The 15,533-nt window shown below is 43.2% G+C and overlaps 1 protein-coding gene across 2 annotated transcripts in view; it reads right to left on the minus strand.

Annotated features, from left to right (window-relative positions):
• Nucleotides 1-15,533, minus strand: part of HERC1 (HECT and RLD domain containing E3 ubiquitin protein ligase family member 1) — a 212,322-nt gene that overhangs the window by 177,072 nt on the left and 19,717 nt on the right. For both annotated transcript variants that reach the window (XM_082255125.1, XM_082255124.1), the window contains exons 4-10: nucleotides 11,573-11,767; nucleotides 8,806-9,117; nucleotides 8,592-8,688; nucleotides 3,977-4,120; nucleotides 3,774-3,901; nucleotides 3,516-3,660; nucleotides 2,720-2,891 (exon numbers count right to left, since the gene is read on the minus strand). In XM_082255125.1, the coding sequence (XP_082111251.1) occupies nucleotides 2,720-2,891; nucleotides 3,516-3,660; nucleotides 3,774-3,901; nucleotides 3,977-4,120; nucleotides 8,592-8,688; nucleotides 8,806-9,117; nucleotides 11,573-11,767 (1,193 nt within the window). The remainder of the gene's footprint in view (nucleotides 1-2,719; nucleotides 2,892-3,515; nucleotides 3,661-3,773; nucleotides 3,902-3,976; nucleotides 4,121-8,591; nucleotides 8,689-8,805; nucleotides 9,118-11,572; nucleotides 11,768-15,533) is intronic.

The raw sequence follows: 15,533 nt of genomic DNA on the forward strand, positions 1-15,533 counted from the left end.
TACTTCAATAGAGAAACTGGTAGGTAAAACTGCTTTTTCTGGTATGCTAGCAAGCATTTAACCCTTGCAATGTGAGGGCAGTCCAACTGCAGAGAGGATTTTTTTCTTCCCAAACATAGGCTTCGGAAAAAATATTCTATCAATTTAGTTATACATTAGCAGGGTGGAATATAAACCTTCCAAACAGTGTTCAAAAATCAATAACTGTTCCCACTGAGGAGTGAAAATGGATCACATACGAGAGGCTTGCAAAGCTCCTTACATAGCACAGAGTTTATGTTGCATCATGTTTACTTACTCAGTTGACTTTTTGAAACTGATCGTGTCTTCATCAGACACAAAGCGTAGTATAACAATTACCTTCTCAAATATTCAGGACATTATAATTATTCTTTGGCTGACCTAGATACCAACACCCGGGATTACCATGGTACAGAGCAGATGCATTTTATTGTTCAACTGCTATAGTAGATATTACTACAAAGTGATGGTAGACATGTCACAGTTACCAAACTGTGGACAATGGATGTTTTAAAAAGAATCATTCATGAGGAAATTATGTAAGAAATGGAATATCCAGTCTCAAAACATTATAATTCTGCAGGTGTACCCAAGATTGATTTACATTTGCAAACTTATTGATCTTTACTTTTTCTGATGTCACCTGAAGTCTGACAGCTGCTGTCCTGTCACCTGCCTGGATTTTGCTCACTGTTCCCTTCGCTCCTGACATCGTGTTACAGTGTCATATTAATGAATACTGTCCCTTTAAATATGGAACATATGTACAATAAAGATGATAAAAAATAGAGTGTGTGGTCGGCCAGTTGTGGCACCAACTGTCAGACCTAAGGTGACCTTTGACTCTAGACAATCAAGCAATGGAGTCCTGCTCAGATTAAAGGACTTAAAGCGAAATAAGGGGGGGAAATAGAAAGCTGTCAAAGTAAGCCTGTACAATTATTAAAGCCTTTCACAACTAAATATTTAGAACCCTGTACATACCAAATAATGTCCAAATGCCACAATTAGCCCTGATGAGTTGACAGAAATCTCACATGGCATAGGTCTGTCTAAAGTCTCATTAGGCTTTTTATACAGTCTGCAAGGCTTTTCGACCTTTAACCATCTATTGACTGCCCCATGCAGATATACTGCGGCAGGGCGGCCTTCCTGCTCAAAATCATATGAAAAATGTGTAAAGGGTGCGCTGATAAACGCGAGCTGCAACCAAAGATCCAAATTTTGGAAATATGAATGGTGTAAATAAAAGTCTGGTGCGCTAATTAATGAACTGTCACTTTCAAGTATGTGAAATATAAACAATTGTAAACCAAATCAATAAACAATATTAACAAAGTACTCAAATGTCTACAATAAATACCACGCGAGTTGAAAACTGTGTATAAATGTGCCTTTACATAAATATCCCACAACAATTAGAAATGTGCAAAATTTCCCCAAAGGGGTGTGCAAAAGTTTCAGGTGCAAATGTCTAAAGTCCAAAACTGAAACGGTAATAAAAATACGTGGAGAATCCAAATGATAGGGTGCAGATAAATTTGGGGGTGATGCTCCAAACGACAACCACGTGTCAGATATTATTGCAAAAGCAAAATCATATACCTATACGTCATTTGGTGCACGGGGATCTGGGGCGTGCGCGCTGCCAGCGACCCTCTGCTATTGGACCCAGCAAGAGCCAATCAGTGGCTCCGGCAAAACGCGATGTCCGCCGGGACCCGCTGATTGTTCGCAGGAGAGGCAGAACAGCAGGTCTATCTATGTAAACAAGAGAGAGGAAGATGGAGATCTTGTGTTTCTGCCAAGCAGGAACAAGGATCTCTGTCTTCCTCCAATTAGGCCACCCCCACACAGTTTGAAAGCACTCCCTAGGAGCACACTTAATCTTTTTTGTCACCCCTGATGTTAACCCCTTCCCTGTCATTAGTATATCACAGATCACTGTATTAGTGTCACTGGTCCCCAGAAAAATGTCAAAAGTGTCAGTTAGGGGTCCAATTTGTCCTCCGCAATGTCGCAGTCCCACAAAATCGCTGCTCGCCAGCATTACTAGTAAAAAAAAATAAATTTATAAAAATTCTATAAAAATATCCCATAGTTTGTAGATGCAATAACTTTTGCGCAAACCAATCAACATACGATTATTGGGATTTTTTTTACCAAAAATATGTAAGAGTACATATTGGCCTAAATTGATGAATAAATTAGTTTTTTGACATTTTTTTTTTTTTTTTATTGGGTATGTTTTATAGCAGAAAGTAAAAAATATATATATCGTTTTCAAAATTGTCGGTCTTTTTTTGTTTATAGTGCAAAAAAAGCTGCGCTGAAGTGGTTAAGGCACTTTCACACAATTTTCTCTTAGCATCTCAACATACATCATCATTTCAGCCAAATGTTTGGCAAGACAATAGATGAATTACACAAAAATATATTTGACTTTGTAACCCAGATACTACTTTGATTTGGCCGGTTACCAAAACCAGTTTACATATCTAAGCCCAAAATTTCTAATGAGAGTAGTAATAAATGTACAATCAAGTGTACAACATATACTGAAACTGTACACCGGCCTTATACATACAATATGATTTCTATAAATATGAATAGCCCATCATGGTTCCCCATATCAGGTGAATTTCAACCCTTACCTCCTCAAAGAATTAATAAATTATCATGAGCCTTTATACCATACCTGTCTCTGGGCAGAGCTGTCCATGCTAAGCTGTGTGAGGTGCCCGCTGAAATCTGCTGTATAGCCACACCATCCAGTCCACTGACTTTTTTTGGTTTCGTGATAGGGCCGGTTGAATTGCCTTGGCCACACTGTCCCATGGAGTTATTTCCCCATGCATAAACCTCATTGTCTGGTAAAATACAGCATATTGTACACATTACTTACATGCAGATAAAAAGAAGTAACCCTACTTGAACTATTAATTAACATAACTTCTGTAGCAAAAAACTAGTTCCCAATGCAGATGAAATGTCATAACTTTACATGTCATACGCATTGAACCTTGCTGCATTCTAATATCCCCTAAGTACTAAGCTAATAAAGGAAAGCAAAGCTAGCTGTCCTTGGATTAAAAGGGAAATTAGTTATTCAAGTGTATCTTCAAATCTGAAACAAAGCAGAATGATTTTGCTTCTAAAACTCACAGAAGGTATTCATTCATCTGACACATGGATTAGTGTGGCAAAAAAAAAAAAAAAAAGAAAGAAAGAAAATGCAGATTCCCCTATCCACACAATAGAGGTGAAGAATCCTCCCTGGTGTGCTACTGCATTCTGACAGATGGACTCCTCCACTCTCAGAATGCACTGATCAAGGGCTGCAGCCAGCTGATTGACAAAGGTTTTCCAACAATCCCGTTTGACAGAAGTTAATCGTTAATATATTGTCTTCTGTCAAGCAGGAACAGCCATAGAATTGATTGAAATTCAGCTAGTCCCTGTGAATCCTAATTGTTTGTACATGCAATACATACCATGTGATAGTGCAAGACAATGGCTGTCTCCTATTGAAATGTCCACTATTCTGGTGGCAGCCAGCTCTTCAATTAGCTTGGGGCGCAAGGCAGTTGCTTCTGAAGATCCACATCCCAGACAGGCTCCGCAGCCCCAAGCATAGACCTAAATACAAGATGACAGAAAGCTGGGAATTATTTACACCAGAAGGTTGTATACTAACAAGTATAGAAAACAGATAAGAAATAAACAACTTGAATATGTCATATAAATCATACCTGTCCAGTGGATGTCAAAGCCAGTGAGGACTGACTCCCTGCACACACCTTTCGGGTGAACATTCCCTGTAGTGCTTCCACCACCTTTGGTTTATATACCCTGTTAGTGTCTCCGTGGCCCAACTTTCCTGAGGAAGAGGTTCCCATTTAGTACATAGCACGCAAAATTTATTGACATTTGTATGGCAAATCATTGTCCCTACCATTATCTCCTCCACCAAAAGACCACACAGTCCGTCCATCTTTAGACAAAGCAATCGTATGGGAGCTCCCACATGACACCTCACCCACATTACTGATATCCTTCACAAGAGTGGGGATGTTTCTGCTATTACTGTCTCCATGGCCTGAAAGTAAAGACAAATAACAAACACAGCATAAGCCAATCTACCTTTCTTTATGATAACTTTTTTTAATACATTTTTTGCACAGAGCATGTGCAGCATGTCACTAGGGTGACATTGTACTGCTGTGGCAGTGCCAATGTACAATTGCTGGCTGCTCGGATATAACTGTATGTAAGTGCCACCAGCCATTATTCCTTGATCCCCACCGCACCAGTCCCAGTGTTCCTGATTCCAAAGCACCAGTCCCAGTGTTCCTGATCTCAAAAGCACCTGTCCCAGTGTCCCTTATCACCGCAACACCAGTCCCAGTGTTCCTGATCACTGCCACACAAGTAAGTGTCCCGGATCGCCACCACTTCTGTCCCAGTGTCACCTGATTGCTGCCACACTAGTCCCCATTGTCTTCAGACCATTGTAAGCCAACAATAGTGTTCCTGATCACCGTCACACCAGCGCAGTTTTGCCTCTGCCTGTAATAATCCCATTGCCTGTTTATTGACCATGCTTCTGTCTGCTGCCTGAACCAATCCTTTGCCTGTTTGCTGACCATGTGTCTGCCTGCGTCTGAACTGACCCATCTGCATACGCTGATGACTACGTTCCTGCAAAACCCCCGTCCCAGCAATCTCCTGCTGACAACTTCACTCCTGAAACCAAAGGAACTCTATTGTTCTTCCTTTCTTCAGTCTCTTGTACTTCCTGGCCAGTGAACATGGCATTCCTGGGGGCAGCCATAAACCAGTAGGTTAGGCTTACTTGGCTTATAGGTAATGAGACTGCTATAGGCAACAATATACTAAGCTATATTCCCTGATCAAGCGTACAGAGGCGACCATTACAGTACATAGGTTTTGTGTGATACACACGATACAACGTCCAGCAGATAATCAGTCAGGACACTGAAAGTCTCACACATGTGGTGTCTCCATACTCGGGAATAATAGTACAATCTGTTTTGGCTTGCAATTCTAAGTATGCCCATGCTATGTGTGCGAAATATCTAATTAAACTGACAACTTTGTGTAAAAAAAAATAAAATAATTTTCATTCCACGTTTTCTAAAAAGGTTTGGCCAAAAGAAGGCTCTTTGATACTTTGGGGTATTTGCTTCCCACAATATGGTCATTGTGTGGGTATTTCCACTGTCTTGGTGCTTCCAGGCCTCCAAAAATGTGATAGGTAGTCAAAAACTTAGTTGTATAATTGAGGCCCTTTAATAGCCTGAAGGTGTTCCTTAGATTTTGGGCCCATCTATGTTGCTGGGCTATGAAGAAGTCTCATGAATGTTGCATTGCCATGCCCAGGAGGCGTAGAAGAATATGTTTTGGGGAGCAGTTCTAAGTATGCCTATGATGTGTTAGAAATATCTTAGCTGACCACTTTTGTGTTTAAAAAAAAATTTTCATTTTCTTTCCAGCATTTTCCAAAAACGTGTGGGAAAAAAATAAAATAAATAAAGGACATTTTCAAGAGACTCAAAAGACCCACCTTACCTTTCAGAAAAATTGAAAATTGTATCAAATATTTACCGTAATTTTCTTTTTCTGACGCCAATACATGGCAGCATACACATGATATAGCTCCGCCCCTATATCCACCCACAGGACCGGTTTAAATCTATAAAAGCATGATTGAGAGCAATCTCCCCATTCTTCGTATTAAGCATAAAGATCAGAGGGAGAGACCGTATGCTGCCATGTATTGGCGTCAGGAAAGGAAAATTACGGTAAGTATTTGATACAATTTTCCATTTTCCTGACGCCAACATGGCAGCATACACATGATAAATGATGAGCTTTGAGAGGGAGGGTTTAATTTTGCAAACTCAGTCTTTATTTAGACAAAGATGCCTGAATAGTTTTTCTCTCAAACTCTACTGTAGTGAGAGCTGCCCGATCCATCCTGTAGTGCTTTAGGAACGTATGGTGGGAAGAATAGCTCGCTGCCCTGCATACTTGTCTCCAGGGACACCCCTGCATGTACTGCCCGGGAAGAAGATACTGCTCTAGTCGAATGAGCTCTTACCACCTCCGGAGGTGTCTTTCTAGCCACTCTATATGCGTCATGAATAGTTCTGACTATCCATGTCAATATTGTTCTGGCCAAGGCTTCCTCCCCTTGGTCTTTCTGAAGGTATGATAAAAGGCCTTTATATAGTCCGAAGGAGGCAGTGACTTGTAGACAGAACTTTAGAACTTTGGAAATGTCCAGTTCCTGTAAGTTGGCCTCTGATTCCTTTGGGGATGTTGGAAGTATCCATTCATTAGTGAGGTGAAGCATTGAGGCTACCTTAGGTATGAAATAATCAAGTGGTCTCAACACCACTCTCTGGGAAAACGGCAGTATATGATCCCGCCATTCCTAGGGCTTGGAACTCTGTCATCCTCCCGCCTGAGGCTATGGCAATTAAGAAAGCAGTCTTAAAGGTGATCGTCCATTGTGAACAATCCTGCATAGGGGTACAAGGAGGGTTTGACATAAAATTTAGGATCAGCGTCAAGTCCCAAAGTCCCTTGTAAAGGCCGAAATTTCGACCTTCAAGGAACTCAGGCTGAGACCTAGATCTAGTCCTGTTTGCAAAAATGACAAAATTTGTGAGTTGTCGGGGGGTTACTAGGTTCGAATCAACGGCTGGTCGCAAAGCTTGCAAACTTATCCCACATTCTGGTGTACATGGAATTTTTAAAACCCTTTCTGGAATCTTGCAATGTTCCTTACCTTCAGAGAACATCCTAAGTCCTGTAACCCTTGCCTTTCAACCTCCCAGCCACTAGGGCCAGCAGGGTTGGTTGTGGGTGTAGGATGTCTCCTTGTACCAAGAGAAGAGGAGTCACTGGCAGCATGATCGGAGGACACATGCCCAGGTCCATTGCCAGAGATAACCATGGTCTGCGCGGTCAGCATGGAAGCACCACAATGATTATCAGAGTTTCTGCCAATAACCTCCTCTTCAATATTAATGGAACTGGAGGAAAGGCATAAGTCAGTTGTGTCGTCCAAATATGAGTCAGGGTGTCCGTCCCCTCCGCCATTGAGTGAGGATAGTGAGAGAGGAAGCGGGCTACCTTGCAGTTGGACGAGGAGGCAAACCGATCTAGTTGCGGGAGCCCCCACCAGAGGACAATCTGTTTGAATACCCTCTGGGTGAAGAGCCCACTCGTTGGGATCTTTGAACTGTCTGGAGAGAAGATCTGCTTCTGTGTTCTGACTGCCTGGTAGATCTATCACTCTCAGATCTGAGAGGTGTTGTTGCGCTAATGTCATTATTGGATCTACCTCAACTAGGATCGTACGTACAAAGACTGTGTTCCACCTTGTCTTTGTACGTACGATACTGCCACCGTATTGTCCATCTGGAGGAGGACTGGATGCCCTCGTATGTAGGGTAGTTAATGCAATAAAGGCCGCTCAAAGCTCCAGGATGTTGGAGACTAGACCCTGCATCGGGAATTCAAATCTGCCTTGGATTTTGTGCAGTTCGCAGGTGGCTCCCCACCCTGCTGTGCTGGCGTCTGTAGTAACAGTGATCCAGTTTGTGGACCTAATGGTCGGTGCCTTAACAGTGTCTCTTCGCAAGTTCAACACCAGAGACTTTGGCTCATCTGGACAGTGACTCTGATGGGTTGGGCTAGCCGCAGTTTTCTTCCACTGTGCTAGAGAGCCCGACTGAAAGAATCTGAGTCTCCACTGAGCCCATTGGAGCATGGGAATACATGACGACTTGGTCCCCAACAGGCTTATGTATTGGGCTGCTGACATCACTGATGCTGCTAGTGCCCGCTGTACCTTTTTCCCTTATTTTTTTTTATTTAAAAGGTAAGGAAACTATGGCTTCCTGAGTATTGAATTGGGCCCCCAGGTAGACCATGTTCCGTGGAGGTTCCAGCTGGCTTTTTTGAAAGTTTATTATGCAGCCGAATGCCTTTAAGGTGATCAAAAGTGGATCTCTTGGTTGTTTCAAGAGATCTAGACATTGGTTTACAAGAGTGATGTCATCCAAAAATGATGGACTCTGAGCCCCTTCTCTCCAAGGGATGCCAAAACTGCAATTAGCACCTTGTTAAAGGTTCGCGGGGAGGTTGATAGCCCAAAGAGAAGGCAGACAAATTGGAATTGTCTGTCTCCTATCGCAAACCTGAGGAATTTCTAAAATTCCTGGTGAATCAGGACGTGCAGGTAGGCATCTTGTAAATCCACTGAGATCCTCCAGTCTCCTGGTTGAATAAACTCTAGTTTATTCTAGTTAATACTCTAGTTAATAGACCCTAGTGTAGTTTAACTGGATTACTGGACAGGAAGTCAGTGGTCATTAGCAGACCAATGGCCCCCACATTTCGTTTTATTAACCTATTAAATATTTTAAAATAAATGGTCATCCGTGAATGTTACTTTTCCTTATATACACATATAACAGCATACTAAGTATATGCATCTAAAATTCATGGAATTTAATTACTTTTAGCAAAATTACCTAGTCGCCCAAAGTCTCCTTCTCCCCATGTGTAGAGCTCTCCATCTTCTGTGACGGCAGCACTGTGTCTGTAACCAGCCGAAACACACACCACAACCTAAGGGGACAGAAAACATGCAATATGTCACCAGGGCTCCAAGATAAAGAGGAAATCAAATGATCCTGTGTAAAGAATAAACAAATCTCCCAGACACTCCAGAGGTCAGATATTTACCTTTCCCTGCAGTGTCCCCTGAATTAGCTTTGGATATTTTTGGGTGGAGCTATTTCCATGGCCCAATTTGCCATAGTCACCATCTCCCCAGCTGAAAACTTCTCCTTCTGTGGTGAAAGCCAGGGTGTGCCCATCAGATCCTTTTGAAGAAGAAACTTTTTTGATGGAGCGGTGAGGCTCAAAGGTTAGTTTCTTCAGAGTAGACTGATTGTTTGAGTCTCCAAGGCCCAACCTTCCATAGCTGCCTTTCCCACACGCTCTTACGGAGCCATCCGTAGATATAACAAAAGTGCAGTACTGTCCAGCTTCGATCTATATGGAAAACGAAAACGTTGAAGTATCACATTTCACCTAAACCAGTTCAGAGGTACGTATAAAACTATTCATTTGATACAGATCACACAGTTTAAAAAAGAATGCGAACAAAAATCACATCTGTTCCCTAAGGCCTCTTGCACACGATACTCCTGTTTGAGCATCTCCGTTTGGCCTCTTGCACACAATACTCCTGTGTTTGAGCATCTACTTTTTCCAGACCTTTTTTTTTTTTTTGTATGCATTTGCGAGTATTCACGAGCTTTCGCGAGTATTTGCGTGCATTGAGGCTTAAATTACTGACCAAAAATGCATATTTTTCTATTTTGTTCTTACTGAAGAATGCACAGCGCTTGTTTTACGCGCCTGTGTGCGTAGGCACATTACAATTAATGGGCTGTATTTTAGCTCAAAAAGTTGTACTGAGCATTTTTAAGCTGCGAGATGCTCAAACAGGAGTATCGTGTGCAAGAGGTCTAAACCAGCTCAGCAGCAAATACAGGGGAACTATCTTATGAAATGTTCTGCTATCCTGACTCAACAAGGCCAAATACTGGCATTAAAATGTTTGTATAGCCAACATTATTGGATACAGTAACAATCCACCAGGTTATTCTTCACTATCTGTGAAGATACTAGGAGATTTGGGAGATTTCACTTCCCCCTTCTGTCCCAGAAATGTCACAGAATGTCCAAGGAAATATTCCATAAATAAGAGAAATTCTCCTCTTCGATAGTTGTCCCCATTAAAAGATTTCCGCTTACTTGTTCTGGTGACTACTCTAACATTTTGGGTTCACCATCACTTTCTATCTCGGTGACAATTGTTACCAGTACAAAAAGAGTGATGAATCTCCCCAACAGGGAACCAAAAAGCAATAAAAACTTCCGCACTTTAAATAAATAAAAAAAAAAAAAAAAGAGAACGTTTTGTTTTTATATAAGCTTTTTCACAGACTAGCTCTACTTTCACACGAGGATTCCAACCAGGTCCACCTGGGGAACTGCTCACTGATCCCCTGCTGATTGGAGCAGACCCAAATCCGTGTGGATGAACCCTTAGGCCTCATTAACCACTTGCCGACCGCCGCCCGACTATATACGGCGGCGGTCAGCCCCTCCCAGGCAAAGTGACGTACCGGTATGGAATAGGGAGCGAGCGCGCGCCGCCGGAGGCGCGCTCCCGCCCCCGCTCGTACCCGACGAAGCCGGCGCGTGTCACTCGCGATCGTTGGGCAGAGAGGGAGAAAGGCAGGCGGCTAGTGTAAACAAAGCCGCCTGTCATTCTCCCCTGTGTAAAAACACAGATCACTCGGTCTTGCTATGTAGGACCGTTGATCTGTGCTATTACACCACTAGCCACATCCAATGACAGTTAGAAGCACGCCCCTAGGGACACACTTAACCCCTCCCTCTCCAATAAAGTTAACCCCTTCCCTCCCAGTGTCATTTTTACAGTAACAGTGCATATGTATAGCACTGATTACTGTAGTAATGTCAGTCAAGGGTCCGATCTGTCCGCCGTAATGTCGCAGTACCGCAGAAAAAAAAAAAAAAAAAAAAATCGCAGATCGCCGCCATTACACGTAAAAAAAAAAAAAACCCCACAAAAATGACAAAAATCTTTCCCTTAGTTAGTAAACGCAATAACCTTTGCGCAAACCAATCAAAATACGCTTATTGTGATTTTTTTTAGCAAACATAGGTAGCAGAAAACAAATTGGCCAAACATTTAAAAAAAAATTAGATTTTTACATTTTTGGGGGGGGGGGGGGGGGATTTCATATAAAAAAATGTGAAAAATATTGTTGTTTTTGCAAAATTGTCGCTCTTTTTTTGTTTATAGCGCATGATCAAAAAAAAAAAAAATCGCACAGGTGATCAAATAACACCAAAAGAAAGCTCCGTTTGTGGGAAAAAAAGGACGTCAAATTAGTTTGGGTACAGCGTCGCACGACCGCGCAAATGTCCGTTAAAGTCACGCAGTGCCGAATCACAAAATACCCCCTGGTCAGGAAGGGGGTAAAATCTTCCAGGGCTTAAGTGGTTAACACAAGCATGTTGATCCGTACACCTGTACAAAGGGCCACCTTTTGATAAGCTGCAATATAATAAATGTTTGCTTTTGGTTTAATACCGCTTTAGGTCCATCTTAATTGGACAGGAGGAGACAAAAAACATGAGAGGACTGGTTTCAGTACAGGACTTCAAAAAGACAAAACAAAGTGCATGAACAAGGGCACCAAGTAGAGCCTAATACATAGTACAATGAATTTAGTGACCAAGTAGACCATGATCAACTGAATTTTCATTTAGCTTAGTGAATAAGGTGCAGGTAACTAAAAATTCACTTTGCAAAACAAAACAAAAAAACACACATTTAATAAAACAGTATGCACTCAGACATAAGTACATAAAACGTGTAAACACGTGGTTAGGGGGTATCACTCACTGTCTGCGCATCTGAAAAGCAAGGGGCCAGCTTTGGTTGCAGGATTTTTTCTTGGGTGCCCTCTACTAGTTGGTGGCTGCTGTTACTCCCCCATACGTATACCTCACATGTCTCTGATACAACTGGACTCTCTCCAGTCTGGATATTGTCTGGACTAGCACAGGTTCTTGAATAATCAGAAGCCATCTGGCATACCTAAGAAGAAAAAAAAAAGACAATGTAAGACAACACATGATAGGGGCTGTATAAGGAAATGTGAGATTGTAGACATTAAAAAATAATAATAATAATAATAATAATATTTAAAGAGATTATGGCTTTAAAATGTGTGTATAACTTTTTATCCTCAGTGCCCCCTTCCATTCACTGCTGTATTTGCTGGTATAAAAAATGAACACAAAGTAAAACTCTGGGGACTGACACCAGCCCCCCTCGGGCACATTGGGACCTATGACATTTCTTTAACTTGTGGCCTTCCTATAAGAACTTACTACTGATTCAATTTTCACTCTGTTGATCTGACTGTGCAAAGCATAACATTTATATATGTGTTGTTTCTGGTGTGAACCTTGTATTCTCTGTACTCTAGATTTATAATGTTTCCTGTTAGTACCTCATTACTGACAAAACCGAATAAAAAGAATGAAATACAAAAATAAAAATTCTGCAGGCCTATGCCTAATCCCCAGTATGCATAGTAAGCATATGAGACAGATGGATATCACTATGTCACGCTAACACTAGATGGTGTTACCAGAAGAAAAAATTCTCACATTTCTTAAAGTGGTTCTAAAAGGTAGAAGTTCTAGGCATTAAAATAAAAATCATTCTGTGTATATACCTCAGCCCCATCTCGATCCAGCGATGTTGCACGAGAGAGTCGGCTCCCTCCTCATTGGCTGAGACAGCAGCAGGCGCCATTGGCACCTGCTGCTGTCAATCAGTCAGTAAGCCAACGAGGAGCGAGAGGGGGCAGGGCCAAGCCATGGTTTGTGTCTGCATGGACACAAAGAGCAGCAGCGCAGCTCGGGTGCCCAGATAGCAAGCTGCTTGCTGTGGGGGCACTTGGTAAGAGGGAGGGGCCAGGAGTGCCAAAGAGGGACCCAAGAAGAGGAGAATCTGGGCTGCTCTGTGCAAAACCATTGCATAGAGGGTAAGTAGAACGTTTGTTTTTTTTTTGTTTTTTTAAATGAGACTTTAGTCTCACTTTAAGAATGACCTCCACTAAGCACCATTAGGAAAAATGGAAATTTTTGACTTGGGGCTCTTTCACACGGTCCGCCTCCGTAGGCGGATCCGTGTTGCTCAGCGGGGATCGTTCCGCGATCCCCGCTGAGCCGGCGGGTGACAGCTCCGTCTCTGCTTGCAGTGCGGAGATGGAGGTGTCTCAGCACCCGCTGCCCTCTATGGGGGATCGGAGGAGAGCGGACCGCTTGTCCGCTCTCATCAGATCCGCTCCGTTCCGATTACTGAACGGATGGAAAAATAGGGTTTCCATCCGTCCAGATTTCAGCACAGGATCGGATGCGGATGGCAGCGGGTGTCAGCGGAGATGTCTCCGCTGACACCCGCTGCCCTATAGAGCTGCATGGAGGATCCGATCAGATCCGCCTAAAAAACTGACAGGCGGATCTGATCGGACCGCCCATGTGAAAGAGCCCTTACTGTAAAATCCATTTCTCTGATGTTCATTGACGGACACAGCTCCTGATCTTAATAACCATTGTGTTATACTGCCCCCTACAGGAGTAGGACATTAGGCAGAAATCTGGCTACGCCTATGGGCAGTCCCAGGGGGTATACTCCCTCTCTCGGCTATAGGAACTCAGTTTTGTTACAATCAGTGTCAGAATAATTACAACTCCACAGAGGGGTGGGTGCTGTGTCCGTCAATGAACATCAGAGAAATGGATTTTACGGTAAGTCAAAAATCCGATTTTCTCTTTCGTTTATTGACGGACACAGCTCCTGATCTTCATAACCATTGGGATGTCTCAAAGCAGTGTTAAACATGAGGGGTGGGAACAGCAAAAAAATTCCCAAGGCTAAACAGTAGCCAACCAGGCAGCAGGAGCTCAACCAAAACAACTTGTGCCCACCTAAAAAAAAATACACCCTCAGAAGATCACGCCCTCTAAAACAGCAGCCTGCAAAGCCTTGCGGCCAAAAGAAGCATCCGCAGATGCCAACACATCCACTTTATAGAACTTTGTGAAAGTGTGCACCGACGACCAGGTGGCTGCCTTGCAAACCTGCATCACTGACGCCTGATGATGGAAGGTCCAGGAGGCACAAAGCGCCCAAGTAGAGTGCGCCGTGACAGGGAAAGGAGGGACCTGATACCAGTTGGAATAGGCCTGAACAGCAATCTGTCTGAGCCATTCTGGAAATGGTCACAGAGGAAGCGGACAACCCTTTCTGAGGCCCATCCCTGAGCACAAATAGTGGGTCTGACTTCCTAAAAGACTCCATAGCTGCCAGGTACACCCTAATTGCCCAGACCACATCCAAGGCATGCAAGGCAATTTCCTTCAAATGTTTTAGCTCGGGACACATGGAAGGCAACACAATGTCTTCATTCAAATGAAAATCAGAGACAACGTTTGGGAGGAAAGGCAAACAGGAGCGAAGAACCACCTTATCTCTGTGAACCACCAAGTAAGGTGAACGACAGGATAACGCAGCCAGTTCAGACACCCTGCGCGCAGAGGTGATAGCCACCAAAAAAACACCTTCTGAGACAGCATAAGCAAGGGAATCTCCAAAACACTCTCAAAGGGAGGCTTCTGAAGGACTGAAAGCATAAAATTGAGGTCCCAAGGCGGCAACGGAGGCCGCACTGGAGAAACCAAATGTCCAACACCCTGAAGAAAGGTACGCACCAGGGAGTGTGTGGCCAAGGGTTGTTGGAAGAAGACCGCCAAAGCAGACACCTGGCCCTTGATGGTACTCAAGGCCAATTTCTGTTCAACCCATTAAAGGAAGGTCAAGATCTGAGCCACCGAGAAGGAGCAAGGATGAACCTTAAGAGACTCGCCACTTAATGTACGTCTTCCACGTACATTGGTAGATCTTCCTAGAAGTAGACTGTAGTCCGACTGTAAAGCAGGATGGAAGATTGGCCCTTGGGACAGCAGATCCTCCCTAAGAGGAAGCTTCCAAGGAATGTCAGAGACCAGCCACGCCACATTGGCGTAACAGGCCTGGCGAGGCCAGTCCGGAGCCATCAAGATGACAGGAGTCCCTTCTGCTTTGATCCTGTGTAGGAGTCTGGACAGAAGCTTGAGAGGGAAGGCGTATATCAGATGATTCTGACCTCACGGGGCCACCAACGCATCTGTGGTGTCTGCCAGTGGATCCCTTGACAAAGCCACAAATCTCTGCACCTTTCCATTGAACTGAGACGCCAACAGATCCACCCCGGGAGTGCCCCACCAGAGACACAGATGATGAAACCGCTCCGGATGAAGGGACCACTCCCCCTGCTCCAACGCCTGCCGATTGACGAAGTCCTCTTGTCAATTTTCTTTTTTTTTTTTATATTTCTTTATTAAATTTTTCACATTTTACAGTTTAAAAGGGCACTACAAAAACGTTTCGACCCTCCAATCACTGGAGGAATATCCATACAATGTAACATTGAAACATTTTACCCATAAACCCTTTACCCTTCCTCCCCCCTTATTCCTTTTCCTTACATCCCATTGATCTTCTATCTATCCTTCTCCTAGTATTTCTTTATATTCTTCTGTCTCTTTAAAATCCTGCCACTCATCCCAAATTTCTATTACGGTCTTTTGATCCTCCTCACCCCAATTCCTCAGAGACTCTAGTTTTCTTGTTTTTTCAACTCTGATCACCCACTCTTTACTTGATGGGGGCTCTTCTTTTTGCCATTTTAAGGGAATTAGGCTTTTGGCTGCATTTAATAAATGAGGTATTAGAGTTTCCCTATAATGTT

This window comes from Pelophylax lessonae (genome assembly GCF_965119305.1).
Source record: "Pelophylax lessonae genome assembly, chromosome: 4".
Lineage (NCBI taxonomy): Eukaryota > Metazoa > Chordata > Amphibia > Anura > Ranidae > Pelophylax > Pelophylax lessonae.